Source organism: Esox lucius, chromosome 7 (assembly GCF_011004845.1).
Source record: "Esox lucius isolate fEsoLuc1 chromosome 7, fEsoLuc1.pri, whole genome shotgun sequence".
NCBI lineage: Eukaryota > Metazoa > Chordata > Actinopteri > Esociformes > Esocidae > Esox > Esox lucius.
In genome coordinates, this window is record NC_047575.1 from 16607592 (window position 1) to 16627077 (window position 19486).

Genomic DNA, 19486 nt, shown 5'->3' on the forward strand with positions numbered 1-19486 from the left:
AATTCTCATATCTAACTGTAACAAAGCGGTATGTGGCCTGTTAGAGCAAACAAAACTAGGCTGAAATAGATGTAGTCCAAGTGAGATTGTTTTGTGTTAGATAAGTATGGCTCTTATTATTTAAGCATTAAACATTTCATTCAAATTATTATTTTGTGATTGATTGTCAAAAACACAATTATTTCTTCATATTGTTGAGATAATGTCTGGAAGTTTAGAGCCAGGAATTATGGAATGTGATGACGGATCCAGCTTTATAAAATATACACCACTCAACCAATTCAAACCCGAGAACAAATTATTTGTGGGGAAGCTGCGACTCCTTTCCTAATCACTATCGTGGCAGTCACGTGTGTTGTACGTGGCCTAGTCCACACGTACACTGGTGGTTTTTAAATTGGTGGGTTTCCTATACATTGTTTGTCCATTCGTTCACATGCAAACTGCGTTTTAGGTCACTGAAAATTGACATTTTCAGTGTTTGCGTGTAGACAGGGAAAACTGAGATTTTGGCTTGTAACGTCAGTGTGCACCATTATCTCCTTTGTTTACATGAAACAATTTTGTAGTCAAAATAGTGCTTGTATTAATCTTGCTAAAAGGACTTCTTACATGTTTACACATAAATGTACAGTTACTCTCCCAATATAGGCCTACTGAGGAACAGTGGCTTCAGAATGTGCTACGGAGGTCACTGCTACATTAAGGTCACCAGATATCTGAAATGAAAACCGGAGACAATTCCAGTTTGGCAGTCAATATATCATCAAAGTATCTGATGTTATTATCTAAAAGAGGGACAATTCCGTTATTATCTAAAAGAGGGACAATTCCGGTTTCTTGTATTTAGACTAACAGGCACATTGTGATAGACAGAGAAAACAACTATATTACAGAAACACCACAGACAAGTCTGAACTGTCCAATTTGAACAGCCATTCAGTGGTCCTAGTTGTCTGAGCAGAATAAGAGCAGAAGAGAATATGAGCAAAATTGAAAAACAGAGACAATAGACTTTTTCTTCTACTACAAACATTGTAAATATAAATTGTGAGGCTCTGTAATCATATCTTTACCTTTCCTCATCAATCTCCTTCAATCTTCTTCCTATCTAGTCTTCCTCCTCTCCTTCCTCTCCAATCTAGCAGAAAATATTATGCTAATAATATTTATCCATGAAGATTCCTAAATATATTTTCACAATACTTTTGTCAAATCATTAAAATTGTAATCTACAAATAAATATTCTCATAATTAATGGTGCATTCATTTAATATGATCATATTTTCAAAATAGCCCGTCCACTGCATGTGTTATTTGTGAAAGTTTTTAAACCAGACAGTAGCTAGCTAACCTCTACATAGCTAATGTTAGCTAGAATAACCTATTGTAAACCTTATAGAGCAGATCATTTATCTATTTAATAATAATAAATTGTGACATTGTAACATCACTAGCTAGTATTTAAAACGATTAAAACCTTTCTCAAAAATATGTTTGTGGTGATGTTCTGGATTCACTTGACACTTGCCAGGTTCTGTCCAAGTTTCCCACAGCAGTTTTCTCTAAAATGAGCATGAGCAAGTAATTAGCAGAGTGAATTAAGCTACGATAGCGAGCAGCCCCCTTTGTTGCCCAAAAACAGATACAGCGCGGAAGGCTCTGCTGCCCGGTCTTTTATTTCACTTGGCGGTCTCTTTTTAACTCACAGTTAAAAACAAGGACATTTACGGGGATAACTCCAGCCAGGGACATGCCTCGCCTGTTGGTTTGGCATGCTCTTTGACAGTGCTTGACAGCGTGTTTTTGCATTTTCATGTGGACCGAGATTTTTTTTCAAACAGTGCTTGTATGAATTAAATATTTCTTCAAACAAAGGAGAAAAAAAACTGTTTTAAAAAATACCCATGTACGTGTGGACTAGGCCTGAATCTTCCTAACAGCACATATTCCTTAACTCATTACACCACACTCACCTACAACTCTCTACCAATACCAGCCCATTTCTAGTTAGTTTGTTCCCACTCAAACCTCTCTGAGAGAGTCCTATCAAAATGATAGTTATTTTGCAGTGCATACTTATTTTGCTGTGCATGTTTTAACGGAAATCTGTAATAGAGCAATCCGTAATAAGATACTAGATTGTTACTCAGGTTATTTTATATCAATTCCTTAACAGCGAAGTTGATCCTTTAAGAGCTGTCCATCTGAGGATATGACTAACATCCCTTCTAAGGCTGAATCCAATGGCCACATTGACTCAGTTTAGCTTACATCAACACAGACTGTATTCAAGTATGACCAAACACCTCAGCCACAGCCACTGGACAGAAACAGAGTGACTGATGTTGCCAGTGGGAGGTAAAGAGTGAGACATACGTGGAACACAGAAGTATAAAAAGATCTAAAGAATATTTCTCTCCTCACTCTCTCCTCTTTGAAGAGGTCAATCAAATGTTTTTTAAGAATAACTTTTTACATGGTTTGCCCTGGGAATTGATGTTTTTTTTTCTGCACTGATTGTCTCCTAATCATGAAGAAAGTAATAAAACACAACATAACATAAAGAAATAAAACACAACATAATCATAACATAATAAGAGGAGAAATATTGCTCAGCTCACCTGTGTATTTCAGACAGTCAGTAGTAAACGAAGGGAGAACAACAGGAGCACAAGAAAGGAAGAAAGAAACATTTATTATTAGAACATTTTCCTATAACGGACAAAATGTGTAATCCTGTATCACAAATTAGACAGCATACATAGGCTAAATAATAATAAATTGCACTTACAACACGTAATATCGATTAACAAGTGTAAAATGTCAATATAAAATGTTTCATATTAGCTAATACTGTAGTTACAGTAGGGTAAATCATGTGGAACAGACAACAGCAAAACGTTAAACTGAACTATCCTTGAAAAAACAGAAAATGTATGTACTATGGCTGTGGACCCATTCTGATGTTTTCCACTACTTAACCAATTACATTAGGTCTTTTCACATAAGATATTTTTTACAGCTGTCCGATTGGTCAAAAGGTCAATTGATGATCAGAACTGGGCTGCCTGTGAAAATGCAGCAAAATAACTAAAGATGGAGTGAAACAGATTGGCACCCAACTGAGGCTAGAGCCAGGAGCAAGATGAACTGGAATTTGTTGTTAAATGTCATGCTTGTTATTCACCCTCCCCTGGAAAGTATGATTTGTTTAATGTGTAAATCCGTTTCCACTCCAAGAGAGCCTAGTGTAAATACCATCGTTGTTTCAGGGTTTAAGGCACAACATAATTCTTTATGCAATACATATTATTTTGGTAAAGGATTTTAGACAGCACATTTCCCTTAAGAAAATGAAATGGTTTTGGTAGGGTACTGAGGACTATCCTGGCCTTGCCTAGTAATTCCAATTAAATCAATTAAGGCTTTTAATATAAAGTATGTTCAGTTAGCCAACATGCTTAAATATGGTATAACATTGGGTTATACTATATGCAGATGTATAATCTGTCTCTTTGTCTACCATCCATATGTAAGGCCTAGCTTTACCCTGAGAGGAGAGAGCAGTGGTAGCCTGAGGAGGGGTTTAAGGTACAGTAATAGCTGGGCCCTTTCCATTGGTTTTAAAGGAAGCATGTGAGGAGTCACTACCCTGGGGGAGACAGACAGACAGACAGACAACACTTCATCTGTGTGTCATCTGTGTGTGAGGTCTGTCTGTGAGCAGAGCCTGCTGCAAGGTCACCCACCCACTGGAGGCAGGACAGTCACATAACCTTCCTAGCAGGCCGCCAACAGAGAGGTTATGTTAATTCTGATCTTAACCACACCTGAGAGATGTGTTGTTTTTAATCAGGCAGCAGGCCATCAGACCAACAGTTCCACATCCACCTCCAGGAGAACAATTACTTTCAGGAGAAGAGATTTAGAAGGGACACGGAAAGTGGCTGAAACCATCACAAACTGCCACACATTCTGGGCCTCAGTATTTCCTATGGATGGAGCCCAGTCTGAGTCACACAAACAGTATCACTACACTCAGACGAACACAATCAAACAGTATCACAACACTCAGACGAACAAAATCAAGCAGTATCACTACACTCAGACAAACAATCAAAATCAAACAGTATTACTACACTCAGACGAACAAAATCAAACAGTATTACTACACTCAGACGAACAAACAAAATCAAAAAGCATCACAACACACCGTCGAACAAACACAATCAAATAGTATCACAACACTCAGACGAACAAACAAAATCAAACAGTATTATTACACTCAGACGAACAAAATCAAACAGTATTACTACACTCAGATGAACAAACACAATCAAATAGTATCACAACACACAGTCGAACAAACAAAATCAAACAGTATCACAACACACAGTCGAACAAACAAAATCAAACAGTATCACAACACACAGTTGAACAAACAACATCAAACAGTATCACAACACACAGTCGAACAAACAAAATCAAACAGTATCACAACACACAGTTGAACAAACAACATCAAACAGTATCACAACACACAGTCGAACAAACAAAATCAAACAGTATTACTACACTCAGACGAACAAACACAATCAAATAGTATCACAACACAGTCGAACAAACACAATCAAATAGTATCACAACACACAGTCGAACAAATACAATCAAATAGTATCACAACACACAGTCGAACAAACACAATCAAATAGTATCACAACACACAGTTGAACAAACAAAATCAAACAGTATCACAACCCACAGTCAAACAAACAACATCAAACAGTATCACAACACACAGTTGAACAAACAAAATCTAACAGTATCATTACACTCACTCGAACAAACAAAATCATTTCTGAAAAAAATCTGGCAAATGTATTGCACACTTTCCAGACTGCAAAGCCTTTTGCCATCACAACTGACAAAGAGGGAATGTTAGGGGATCTGGCGACAATCGTGATCATTAACCTGATATGTCCGTGAGGGGGATAGTATTATACATACCCTCGTATGTCTACCGCCCGAGTACATGGCTCATGCAGATATAGTCCCTCCAGCAGACAGTGTTTTTATCGATCGAAACTTGCTGTCATCCCCGATCCAAAACATCAATAATTCCTCCTGCTGACTACAGCATACATCTATGTGAATAAGTAATGTGTTGCACGAGGCTGGTGTGTGTTGAGATAATCAGCTGGTTCTGAGAGACTCACATTCATCTATACTGAACACATCTCAGTGGAAGACAGTGTAGTGAAACACTTGATTTCTATAGGAAGAAATGCTGAGGAGCCTCTCCTCCCCATAGCAGAATGGGGTTCTGTACTCACGTAATTGGCAACCGTGTGTGGCTTTTCTTTCCCCCATAGAAATAGAATTAGCATTGGGATTAGGGTTAGAGTAATAATTGGATATATGGATTTATTTTGTAGCTACAGCTCTTTCATAGGCTTTGTGTTTTTAACGGTTATTTCTGAGCACAGCGGCCTGATATCCTGTTTTACATGCAGTGCGGGGGGGGGGGGGCACAGAAACAGCCCACACCTATCGATTCGTCTGTAAAAGTGTCTTCTTATCAGCAGAAAATTGATGTCTAGTCATATACAGTGCAGGAGCCACCATACATTTAGAGATGAAACATTCCCTCTGGTTGGAGAGAGAGAGTTTAGGGAGTGCTCATGTTTTTAGTAGGGAGATAAGAGATGAGGTGATGACCCTGAGATATTACGGAGATTGGCATTGGCAGACAAGTTTTATCGCTCGGTAAAGGTCACAGTTGCCATAAAGAAACTCAGATGCAGTCCTTGGGCATGGACTGTTGATTTAAACTCTGTGTTTGGATCATAACTTGTCCATGGACTCAGCAGTGACACACTGTATCCTGTTATATATCATTTTCTCTGGCTCCTCTCATGGTATTGAAATAAGTGATTACTTGGAATAAAGATTGTTCAGTTATATAAAAAGGCAAAAATGCAATTTGGAACGGGAAGTCCACAATAGAGTAAACAATGTTGAACAATGATTTTCTCTGAAGGTCGAGGAAAGCCATTGAGTGATTCCATGCAAAGGTCAACCTGAGGAAGACTTTCTAGAAAGCATTTTTGTGCAAATGGCCCCTTACACCAGATTACTATAAACGTTTTGCATCAAGGTTTTACAAGATCCAATTGTTTTCTCTATCATTGGCATTAAGTTTTTTTAGTGTTGTGATTGCCATAACTATAACATATGTGAATGTATGAATAATAATTTATATTTTTGCTTCATATCTTTGCATCAGAAGCTTGCGTATTACCCACATACTGTGTGCTTTTTCCTTGATGTATTTCTTGACGTTTTCTAGTTGCCTTTTATTGTTCCCAGCAAAGGGTGCCATGCAGTGCATGTGTTTTTGGTAAAACACCAGCCAATGTGGCTAGTGTTTTACCAAAGTTACTAGCCACTCAGCATTTTCACTAGCCATAATTTAGTTGTTGGGAAATTACATTTTATTTGATTAAAGTTATGGTGTGCTAAATGGTAGACTGTCTTGTTCATGCTGTTGGTCAATGGCGCGCAAGGCAACAGGCCTAAAACAAACAGACCTGAATAAACACTGTATGCAACACTGTATAAACTATACTGTATAAACACTGTATGCAACACTGTATAAACTATACTGTATAAACACTGTATGCAACACTATATAAACTATATTGTATAAACACTGTATGCAACACTGTATAAACTATACTGTATAAACACTGTATGCAACACTGTATAAACTATACTGTATAAACACTGTATGCAGATTGTGCTCATGGGAGTTGTAGGGTCGTAGCTTGTAGTGTCACTCACATTGCAATGAGTTTATTGTTTTAGATGTTATTTGAGAAGACTACAATTAAAATATTATATATATTATATATGGCAGGTGTTTCCCTGGCTTACTGCTCCCCACCAGACACTGATATATGTGATATACTTTAAATAATATGTGGATATACTTGAAAAAGACAACTATTATAATGTTACATCTGCCCTGTTGTCCACTTGAGCAACTAATGCACACTACAATGTCCATTGCCATCACACCTAATATCAACCAAAATATACAAGCAGTATATTTATTCTTAACCTAGGACTTAACCTATTAACATGTTACATATTTAAAAAGAAATATAAAATCCCTCATCAGCTTCATTCTTAATCAGTCAATATTATTGCTGTATATTTTCGTTGTTATGCTATGTTCTTGTTAACATACTGTAGACGAAACACAGCTGTAAACATTACAGTTATTATTATTGTTTTTTCCCCATCCTTGCCTTGACGCCACATCGTTTATTTCCCTCTCTTGGCTTCCTTCAGCTGTACTTGGCTCTGCTGCTGTCACTGATCCAGCGCCTTCACATTCATATTTTTATATTGTTAGTGACTTAAATATGTTAATTGTATATTAGAAAGATGTTTCACTTGTAAATTTCCTGCCCTCTTCTATTTGCACTTCTGGTTAGATGCTAACTGCATCTCAATGTACTGTGGCCGTACTGTTCAATGACAATAAAAGTTTAATCTAATCAACTAATCTAATAAAAATAAATTACATTATATATTGCATATATAATGTTTTTGGTGACAGTACATACCCTAATCTGATGGTCTTTGACAGTAGGAGGAAAAAAGTTTCTTACTAGCATCACATTAGCTGCAGTGTTTTGCTGCTATTTTATTTATGAGTGCAAAATCACTCAATGCAGGGAATAACCCTAAAATAGCCTTTAGATTAGGAATGCAATGGTGCACAGGATGTTATCAATCAGTTCAGTGCGCCCCCTACGGTTCAATACGCACATGTGAATTGCAGAGTTACGACATGCCGGTTATTTCCCTAGAATTTCCAATGCATGCTTATTGGGCTGCTGACTACTTGGGGCCCCAGGCCGTTAGGGGGCTCCTGATGGCTGACAAACTTTACTCCACAGCAATGTCTCAAAATGTGTCAATCGCAGTGACCACAAACCCCCCCCCTTAAACAATCAGTGGACGATTTGCAGTGATATCTCAGTAGGAGACCTCCCTAAAGGCGCCCCACAGGGTAGCTGCAGGTTTCAGAAAATGTAATTTACAAATTCTTAAAGACTTTTTAATGCCACTTTGAATTCAATTTAAGACCAATTTAACAACAACACCCCAAGGATTCCAAAGATGTAATGCCCATAAAGTCTTCTTGCAAAAAACACAGTGGGCTTTGTTTTTTGTCCTTTCAACAGATTTCAATCACTAAGCAAAGTTGCTGTTATCCACTTCTGACTGAATTAGCATTTTCCCATGTTACTTGTGGGAAGTTTAAGAGCCAATTGGACAAATGTAGCAAGCTAAATTACCTAGCTTGGTACTAGTTAGCTATGCACCTCATGAACCATGGTGGTGGGAGAAAAGCGGCCAACCAGTGTCTTACTGACATTTAACATTGACTGATATCGTGGTCTTCACAATGCTCACAGTATGTAAAACTTTTTTAAGACCTTTAAAAAGATGAAATAGGGCTATTTAAGACTTTTCAAGGCTGTTTATTTAGATAAATTAAGACTTTTTAAGGATCCGTAGACATCCTGGCCCTATGAAGAGAGGGGAAACTGAAAACAAATATTCTCTCAAATCTAACGTGCCAATGGTGAGGCACTAGCGAGACAGAGAGAAGCAAATTTGAAGAGGCACCGCCGTCTTTCAAATCCGCTATGTGGGAACATTTTGAATTCAGTGTTCAATACGATGACGAGGGTAAGAAGACCGTAAACAAAGTATTTGCTTTGCCACTGTCGGCTACTCGAGTGGAAACTCCTCTAACTTGATCATGTCCTTCATACCCAAACCGTACTGTTACCCACAAACCGCGGTACGCACAGCACCGTGGGCCCACTGTACATCCCTACTATAGATATATATAAGGCCACCCTCCAAATAGGCTAGTAAGAGTGACTGCTTTAAACGCCACAGCTGAATTTGTGTGTTAAGAATAAATGTATTCCTTGTATATTTTGGTGGGCGCTAATGTCAGGCCTTTGGAGAAGGGTCCATCTGTGACTCGCGATATGGAAGTTCCACCCAGGAAAGCTCTGCCCATAAAGTACACCCTGCCCCTCTTCCAATCAGTTCCCTGGGAAGAGCTTCCCTGCCCACGGGCCACAGATAGACCTCATTGAGCCCTGGTGCGATGTAATGATTGTGTTGTTTAATTTTTCCACACCTGTCAGGTGGATGGATTACCTTTTAAAAGAAGAAATGCTTGCTTACAGGGATGTAAACAAAGTTGTGCAATTAAAACAACAAAAACTAGTACAATTAAAAAATCTAGGGAAATATAAAAATTGTGTTCTAAGTAAGCTTTCTCAGTTCTAATTGAACTGTGAAAGCAGATACAAGACATGCTTTAACAACATTCTTTAAGAAAGTTCCCTTTGCGTGGGATCTTATGAAACTTATTGACAGAAAATATTATTGAAACAACTGTAGGTTTAAGGTCCATAGCTTTTTGGAAAATGGACCCTTGGTTTTATCTTGCTGCTGGTTCTTCGATAGATTGGAAAAAGCATCATCACTAATCCAAGAACTTTCGATCTGTTAAACACCTCACTTCAAATATAAATGCAAGATAAATGACAAAAAACATTGCACAGAGTTTAACCACCTCTGTGCAGGGAGCTTGTTTTCACCTGCAGAGCCCATGTAAGGCCAGGACTGGTTAGAAACAGCAACATCAATAGTTAAGAGATGCTTTTTGAAAATAGCATGTTGTTGCAGGGGTGACGGACTGTAAAGCGCAGCTAAGCATGGCTGCCCTCCTTCAGTCCTATCGCCTGTGTAGGCTATGTTGGAAGGATTTGAACTTGATCTGCCATTGGTAAACCTTTATGTGGAGAAAGCCAAAGGCAAAAATAAACACGCAAACACATATAACAAGCACGTGTGCACTTAGCCAAAATCTACAGTCTTGGGGAAATCGGAAGGTGATCTTACAAAGCTTAGGGAATAGCGATTCACAGTAGTTAAAGACAGATGCACTTTTGCAGTGTAATTCTGTATAAATATCCTGACCTCATGAACATATCAGACAATGCCACTGAACCAGCTGTACATATTTCCTATACAAGTACAGTGAAATGTATTTTTTTGTTAGAAATGTGCTTTAAACAAATTAGATTTACCGGAAGCTTACCTTTATTCCTCCTCTAGACATGATAGGGGAGGGGTAGGGTGGGTCAGGACTCCCTACTTGACGTTAATACTCAAATGTTTGAGTCAGCCCATAGAAGTTGACATCTCTGTGAGGAGGCACAAGTGTAATGTATGGCTCTAACGCTATGCTGTTCTTTCCTTGTTCTGATCGTGCAGATTGCCTTCTATTACACCAGTCTACAGAGACAGACGGAGTGTTCAAAGTCTTAAATATTTTTTAACTACCAAAAGTATCTTTGCTCTTTTCTTCACAAAAACAGTCAGTAATTGCACTACAGAATGTGAATCTGTCTTACTCCTTTAGTGACTAATTACCACAAAGCGGATAAGTCTTCCTGCTACAAAAGCCATCACTTAAAACTGCCATACTGGTTTTGAGAAATTGTGATGTTTGAACAACTTTACTTGATTTTAAACAAAGCAGCAACTTCACACTGAGCCAAAGTTACTTTCAATTAAATGTCAATTGCTGTTTAAAGCTATGTGCTGTAACTAGTGAAGTGTTAGTTTTCAGAAAGCCTTTGTTTATCGTAATGACAATCCCTGTATTAAGCATACATTTCAAACATATTTGATTGTCTACTGCTGTAAAGCGTTGATTCCAACTCAAAGTGTAAAATCACAGTTGATTGGTGGGTTGAGGTTGGAATCAACAGATCAGGTCCACTCATTAAAAACGCAACATTCACGTTTCACATTCAGGCAAAGGCTTGTGGCCTATATTATTAACAGATGGTTAAATAAACTGACAACAGGTTGTCTCTCCAACACTTTCATTCTGAGGGCTGGTTGTTTGAGCTTCTGGCCAGAAAAAAAGGATAAGCCGGTGCCATGTGTGGTATTTCCTTTGTGGATTGAGATAACCACAAAATGGGAAAACTGAGGAGTGGGAGGTACAGCACCTTGCCAAGCATATTCGTTCCAGTGTTGATCAATAACAAGCCAAATTTCTCTCAGGATTGTATTTCAAAAGCAACTGCATATTCAATACTTTGCATGTCCATTGTTATTTGTTTGCAATATAGGCCTACAAAGCCTTCTTTAAGCCAACCACAATTTGAAATTAGGTTCGGGAAACATTCGGAGGTTTTAGATTTTTACCATTATTATTCACCTTTAAAACATAATTAAAAGCTAGGTCACCGTAATGATGGAAATCAATATCTTGTTCCCTAACCACTAACACCACAGTTGAGCAAGAAAACAGAACTTAAGATATTTGATCATTATTTTATTGAAATACCATACCATACTGCATATCATACCGTACCAGTCAAAAGTTATCTGGTACTGTACATTTAAAAAAAATGTAATCTATTTTAGGGCAACAAAAAGAAATGGAACAATGTTTTAGTTTCTGGTAATTTGTGTAGTCATAAGAGAACTGTCAATGTGTAGTCTTGATTCTTTGCTCTGCATTTGCATTTGGAGTGTGATGGTGGCGTCCTGAAACATGAGGAGCAAAGAAGTGTTCATGAAAGCCAAAATCTGAACAAAATGTATCTAAAACATTGACAAAAACTTGGGCTTACCAAAAACAACGGACGGTGGAAAGGGGTATTATGGCTTGGGCATGTATGGCTGCCAGGAGCAACAGAATTATTTCTGATATGTACAGAAACACATTGGCTCTCATTCATGAAACATGTGAACGATCAAATTTGATCTTAAAATGACTGTACAATAATCTCACCGACAGAGCTGGTATTCATCAATATTATCTTTGTTGTATCCTCCAAAAAATACCTAAAAACAAACAACAGCTGAAGTCAATGGCTTGCATACTTCAGGCAGTTGTTGGATGCAACCTTTATGCAACCAAATAATAAAGGATTCTGGACAGTAAATTATTCATTAAAATAGGTGAACGACATATTAAAGGTTTACTTATAACCTTTCACCTGATAATACTTATATCAAATTAAAACTTCTGGAGTATAAACCCAAAGAATAAAGAATGATTCACAGTATTTGCAAGCCCCTTATTATTCTTTTCCTTCCCCAGCATATCCTCCCATCCGATAACATACTGTGCTCTATTCCGAATCAGATAAGAAAATGGTTGTACATGTTTTGTTGTAAAACTATAATCAGAAAGAGACAGAGGAAAATATAGTGTGTGAAGAAGAGTTGAAAGCTGGTTGTAGAGCTACATAGATGTTTTAATTCCTACTCCACTAATCCCTCCCATAGTGGCATTCACTGGAAGTACACATTCTGACAAAATGATTGGTCAGGGAGCGATAAGATAATATACAATGCTGATATGAAACCAAACTCAGTCTTCTGGTCTTAAAACAGGTAAAGTATGTCTAAATTAATGGTTCGTGCCAGTGTAGCTGTTAGTTATATTCGTAATATACTGTATCAGCAAATAGATTTTGATCTAACAACATTGGCACCAAAGAGCAGGAATTGTCCTCTGAGGTACACATAGGTCTGTAGACATGAGGTTTTATCCATTGGAATTCAATCACTTTTTCGTGCCACCACTAAACATTTTCTTTTACTACGTAACATTATTTTGCCTCATGTGTTACAATATGACATTAAAGCTTTTACTGTAGTAGAGCCTTCAATTCAGAAGCAAGATAACTTGAATCCCCGACACACATTCATAAATGTAACATCTCTATTGTCTTTTATGACAGGGGATTATTTTCACTAACATACAGTACTAAGTCCAAAAGAAAACTACTAAATTGGTGTGTAATTAAAAATCTTTATAAAGTTGTTAAAGATGAAAATTGCATGTGCACATTTCTTTGCCTTGTAACAACGTTTGAAAGTGGATTTAAAAGCCACTTTGTGTCAATTCTGCCTGCATTTAGTGACTAGACTGATGGCGTGACGTAATTTGCATATCCAGCTTAACTCCCAGTGACAGATTTATTGCGAGGCAGTTAAGGAGGATGAGGACTACACATTATCTACTTTGATAGCAAAGTTTATCATCTATATCACTATACAGTTTTTTGTTAATAAAATGACTACTCTTTAGATGATTATGTTAAGAATATTGTTTGTTTTTAATCTTACTGGTTAAAATACTTGCTTATTGGCTGATGAAAAATAAAAATAAAAACTGCTAGAAATCTGTTAAGAGGTAGAAAGGGGCCAGAACCACGAATACAAACGTGAATATGGAGACTTAAACCATCAAAAATGTACCTCTGTATTACGCTGTATGACAGAATGCTGCATCACAAATAGACATCACATAGCCTAAATCAATGTCATTACCAAAGAAACAAGAACAAACTCGCAAATACTTCTTGAAAAAGGCTTTGCCAGTATATCTGCCACCAAATACATTTTTTCTCATCCTTCAACCATTTTGCGTTAAAAAAAACAACAGGGCTATGTAAAAATCGAAACAGAAAATCTCAAGCACTGCATCTAAAATCTGAACGTCACTAAAGAAAGTTTAAATAAACCTTAGATGTTGCTGCGTTATGTGCTAGCTAGCTTTCCTTCAGTTAGCTAACCGCCGCACCGAGCTCACCAAACGAAAAATACTCACGTAGGTGTCTAGGCAAGCTAGAAGGCCCTGGCAATTATTATGATTAATTTGCTAAATACTATTTAGAAGATGGACAGATCTGACGTTACAATGACGAGAGCAGCATCGCAGCTTCAAGCTAAAGGGGTACAGCTCCAACAGCAGTTAGCAGCAATTTTTTTAACTGCTGGTAGGTATTGTTGTAGCCTAATAAAAAGTGTCTCTTCATCATGGTACATCAAACTTGTGTATTTCTTTGGGAGTAGGCTCTTAAATATTAATATTATCTGGCTCCATCTTTTAGTTGGGAAATCAGGTAGCACTATTAACATTTCAGGTTAAGCAGGGGCCTACTGCTATGGTTCACACCCATGGGAAAGAAAGCTAAGCTCTGCCCTTGTCTGGGTACAGTAGATCTTTCACCCAGAGACAGTACAAGTAAAATATCTGATTGGATAAAAGCTCTGATTTATATGAGCTGCTTTGGAAGCAGCGCAACTGAGGGAGAGAATAGCAATGAAATGAGGTTAATAGACTGATGGGCACAAACATACATAAACACAAAGGATCAAATTATAAAAATACAATTTTTCACTATTTTCTGATTCTGACCTCACTAGGCCGGCAGAGAAGGCCTTGCTGGCCCTGACAACCCTCCTCTGGACTTGAAATTTGACATTAATATACATATTACCCAGCAATTATCATTGCATATGTGTATATGAACAAAATACCAAAATCACAAGAAATTATTAATTTAGTTGAATAGTTTTTTGTAGTTTATTTAAAGGTTTAGAATTTAGAATGAAGCATATCTTTTTGTTATAGATTTTACCCAAGGAAATGAAAAACATGAGATGGGTCAGGGGTATATATTCCAAATGGCACCACATTCAGTTTAATGTGAGTTTATCAATGTGTACAAGCGTTTATCTGAGGTAGCAAGCAAATGTCCATTCTCCACTCAATGCATTGTTGAATGGCCCGCGCTCTCTACCGGATCCAGTGCAACTGCACTGTCTTTATTGACGCCTCTGGGTTAGAATCCAATGAGGAAAATGCATTGAAAAGCATCTGACCTTACAAGTAGGATCATATGCTGTTTGTCAACACTTCCAGCTGTGTTACAGTAGTCAATAGTAAAAGGTCATCTTAAATACATATTTCAGCAACAAGGTAATGTGTTTACATGGGTTTTAAACACACTGTCTCAGTCTCAATCATGTCAGATTTGTAGTAATACAAACTAAATTACAGGCAAATACTCTTCAGAAATATCAGTTGCCAAATAATTAATTCTAGCACACCATGTATCTACCAAACAAATATTTGGCATGTGGATATATACATTATTAGATCTGCTTCATTATTGCTTTTTAGATCTGGTTTCATTATAGCTTTTAAAGATTGCCCTCTGAAATTATCCAAGCAATCTGGGATTTATAAAAACAAGATATCATTTGAATCTAATGAATGATAAATCAATGCGTCCTTAGTTTTGTTTGTGGATACATACAGTTTTCCAGCTGCTGGCCATAGATGTTGACCAGAAATAATATTTACTTTTCTTGTTTGAATCAAAGACGCCCCCTTTAAACCTTATGTCATAACATTTTAGACAAAACTTTGTAACTTAAATAAGTCATTCACAAATATTCCCAGTTGCATTTTTCTTCCAGAAACACCATCATATGACACGATGACACGACAGCGGTAGACCACCGATGATAATGAAACAGTCTATAGGGAGGAGGTTGGAGACCAGGCAGTGATCCGTTCTACAGCTGCACCATCAACAGCATCTTAGCAGGCTGCATCACAACTTGGTGTGGCAAATACACTGCCCTTGAACGCAAGTTGCTTCATAGGGTGGTGCTAACGGCCAAGTTGATCACCAGGGCCAAACAACCTGATATCCAAGCCATTGACACAAGGCGATGTAAGAGGAAAGATCTAAAAATTCAAGATTACTAAATGTCAGTGATTATTAAAACTCTTTTTGCCCTCTTTAGTTTTGACTTTATGCATACACAAGCACACTAGACTCGGCCCAAACATACACTCATACAGTACACTCCACACCAACACACACACACTCCTTCATACATAATAGAAATCATAGAAATGTGGAGACAGTGAAGTTGTCTAAATACTTTTAGAAAACAATTCATCCTGATGGTATGCAAACAAAGTACACACAAACAGAAACACACACACACAACCAATACTACAATACAACACTACACTCACTTTTTTTGTCACCTCATTTTCCAACAGTGCATTCCAAGAAATGGAATACATTTTTGTAATTATTATAAAATTCACGGACCTACAGTAAAAGAGTCACAGACACAGTAAAAAATAAATGAATATACCACAAACACGAACTAACTGCTGGCAAGTGTTAATTGATTTGATTAGCATTTTGCTATTAGTCAACAACTGATTTTAATAAAACACGTGACTGATATCATTTGATTTCAATTTATATTGGCAATTCACTCAGATTATGCGTGATGACTTCTGTTGTCCCTGCCTGCGGCCCAACTGGTTGCGTTAGCATTTTTTTTAACATCTTAAAAGTCACCTATGAAAAGCCAATTGACATTTACATTTTCTCCAGAGGATTTGACTTTTATGCGACCTCTATAATCACAGTTATTATTTTTTAGCTCTCGGTTTTAAAAAGCCAACTGACATTTACATTTTGTCTTGAGGGATAAGAAACGTTTGACCTGCTGGTCATCTGAATGTTGAACTTTTTGATTAACGACTTAGCCTTAAAAGGCCATGTACTCTCAACAAGACACAGCCAGGACTGTAAAAAAGACTATAAAATAAATGTGATTGATTGATCCTGAATATGTTTAATCTGCCATTCTGATGATTCCAACCAACCTGAGAATTAAGCCTAATTAGCAACTTCATGTTGCATGATGTGCTTCAACTCAGAGCAGCCTTCTGTCAAAACCTATTCTGAGCCTTTGTCACGTCCTGGCGCGGCAGGCTTGCCAGTGAGATCCAACTCTCCCTCGTTTGGATCACGGACACCTGTTTTGTTATCGCCCTCATCTGTTTCTATACTCACCGTCCCTATTTAAGTTCCTCTTTTCCTAGTGCATCTTGTCAGTCTTTGTTTGGTTTAAGCGTCTCATCTAGTATTTGTTTTTGTTAAGTTCTAGTTCGTTTTTTAAGGGTCCTCGGTTCACCCTGTGCATGTGTCCAGCCTCCTTAACATTACAGACTTGAAAGGCCTGAGCCCAGGTGTAGAGGCGTACATCACGGAAAAAGCTTGGCTTCCCAGAAAACGAGACCTATAAAAACTAACCAAAATGAACACTGCATCTTTTAAGTGTCTCTGTTTTCTTAATTTGCATTCCATTTTGCAAGTTTCTGAATCTTTACCTCTGATCTCCACCGGAGAAGAGATCATCCAAAGGCGCAGAAAGTGCCGTGTCCCAGTCTCTGTAGGCAATGTGTTTCATGCTGTCTGGCGGAAAAGAGTATGACTGCTGTACCATTTATTCATAAAAAATAAAATAATATAGAATTAGACCATCAGCGTTGAACTGAGCTCAACTTTGGATAGGTGTTGCATAACAACATAACCCCTAAGGGAAGCCCATTTGGTTCTGGCTTCACAACAATCAAACAGTCAGGATGTCATTGACTGAAAACTAAGTTTCTGTCCTTCAGTGGCTGGTTAGCTAAAAGATGCCCCTTTCCTAAACTGCCTTGGATAGGGTTTTGGAATTTTTTCCTTAATTTTACGTAATGGCCAGTGAATGAATTATCAGGCCACAGGCCAGTAAGAGGATGGAAGTTGAAGTCTGTTTTAAATGTCAACCTGTTGGCTTGTTGTTGCCAGTGTCATAATGAAGGAAGTTGGGTTAGCCAGAACCATTAGCTAGGTAATGTGGGCTTCCTCTATTAGGACAAACTTTTTTATAGTTGGCAGTATAAAGAGATGAATGATATTGGGTCTCCACACGGCGGGTCAGGACAGGTTTTTGTGGTATGCCATGAGCATCTCAAGGTATCGTGGGGTATGCAAAATGGGTCAACTTGTATGGGATGTTTTTGAACTGTGTAGAATCTGCCTCTAAACAATAACACGACTTGTCTGCTCATTGTATTCCATCGTATCCCCTACTAGTTAGTCCTGCGTGGTTTGGTGTAGGAGTTAGTACTGGGAGTATCTGTGGCTAGTATAAGGAGATTACAATTGTCAATGCAAACTGATAGATGGATCGGTGAGGAAGTTTCAATGGAGAATTTGTCAGTCACTGAGATTATTTCTGTAGAAAAAGGTTATTTGAAACATTATCTTTCCTATTGCCACTTCAAAGTCAATTCAAATTAGATAATTTTTTTTTGTTGTGGGGTAGTGAAACATTTTGCAAAGTGGACCTTGAATATGTCAGCACATCCAATGTGTGGCCGAAAACCCTTCATCTTTACTCTAGGACAACACATTGAGCTTGGACTGAATACCTTAAGAGTTAACTATTTGCCTTGAAAATGTCAGTAGCAGCAGTAGTTTAAGAGCTCCTTATGTTTTAATAAAAAGTGCTTCAAGGCACAATCTCACAGCCTTTCTCCTCGGTTCTGTGTATTTGTGAAACTCATCTGAAATAACAGGGTTTTTAGCCTCTCCAATTTACTGTCATGCTCAACTTGTATAAATATTCTGATGGAAAGGTACAGAGGCTAATGCAGTCTTATGGGCAGTTTTGGGAGAGCAGAGATAATGATGAATTGCATGTCAGCACAGATTTTTAAAACCCAGCAGGGAGGAAGATAAAGGCAACCTCATGTCCCCTCCCCCCTCCCTCTTATCCTTTCCTCACCCCCCCCCCCCCCCCCCCCCCCCCCCCCAATTTCCCCTCCTCTCCTATTCCCTACTCTCCTCAACTGACATTTCTATTATAGAGGAGCAGCTCCTCTGGTAAAAGAGTGTGTGGCCGACTGGACCTGTCCGCTCCTACCTGCTCTAATTTAATCCTCCTGACATTTCACTCGCTGTCCTTAGACACACTGACATATTTCATATTTAACACAGTTTAAATGGGTTAGCAGTATGGGGGGGGATTGCTGAACGTTCTCATGAATTCCACGTGTAGCGTACAAATCACATCAAACAGGGCAGTGACATACACTGACAGCCATTAGCGTAACTAGCTAGCATGCTAAGTTTAGAAGTTTATGAAAGTTCTGTGTTAATTGAGAATCATTTCAGCTGACAGGCAGACTTTACTGTAAATAATTTCAGCTGACAGGCATGCTTTACTGTAAATAATTTCAGCTGACAGGCATGCTTTACTGTAAATCATTTCAGCTTACAGGCATACTATACTGTAAATAATTTCAGTAAAAGTCTACCAACTTACCTGCTTGTCAGCTGAACATTTAGACTCTGCAATGACTTTTTGTCCATCTGTGCAGCTAGTGAAAAAAGTAAAAATGTTCAAAGTATAAAAAAGTAACAAAAAAACACTTTTGTTTGAGCTGTCCATTTGGCTCTAGAGAAGGATAAGCTGGCCATTATCCAGTTTACTATATTGTATTATTCTTATATTTACCCACACCACTTTGTCAGGCTGATTTTCAACAATATTTATTTAACATCTTTGGAAACTATTTTGTTAGTATTGTAGTTTCAGGTCACACTTCATATAAATCTGGGCACTGGGAAGGTACTTCAGCTAACAATAAAGTACATACAACAAGTCTACAACATTATGTGTCACGTACTGA

General features: G+C 37.9%; 1 protein-coding gene across 8 annotated transcripts in view; it reads right to left on the minus strand.

Moving 5' to 3' along the window:
- LOC105010768 (seizure protein 6 homolog) overlaps positions 1 to 19486 on the minus strand; it is a 183940-nt gene that overhangs the window by 133780 nt on the left and 30674 nt on the right. The window contains exon 1 of one of the 8 annotated variants that reach the window (XM_010870350.4): positions 17135 to 17204. The exons of the other annotated variants lie outside the window; for them this stretch is intronic. Coding sequence (XP_010868652.2) covers positions 17135 to 17162 — 28 coding nt within the window. The 5' untranslated portion in view covers positions 17163 to 17204. Of the gene's footprint in view, positions 1 to 17134; positions 17205 to 19486 lie in introns of those variants that run through there. 8 annotated transcript variants of the gene reach the window in all.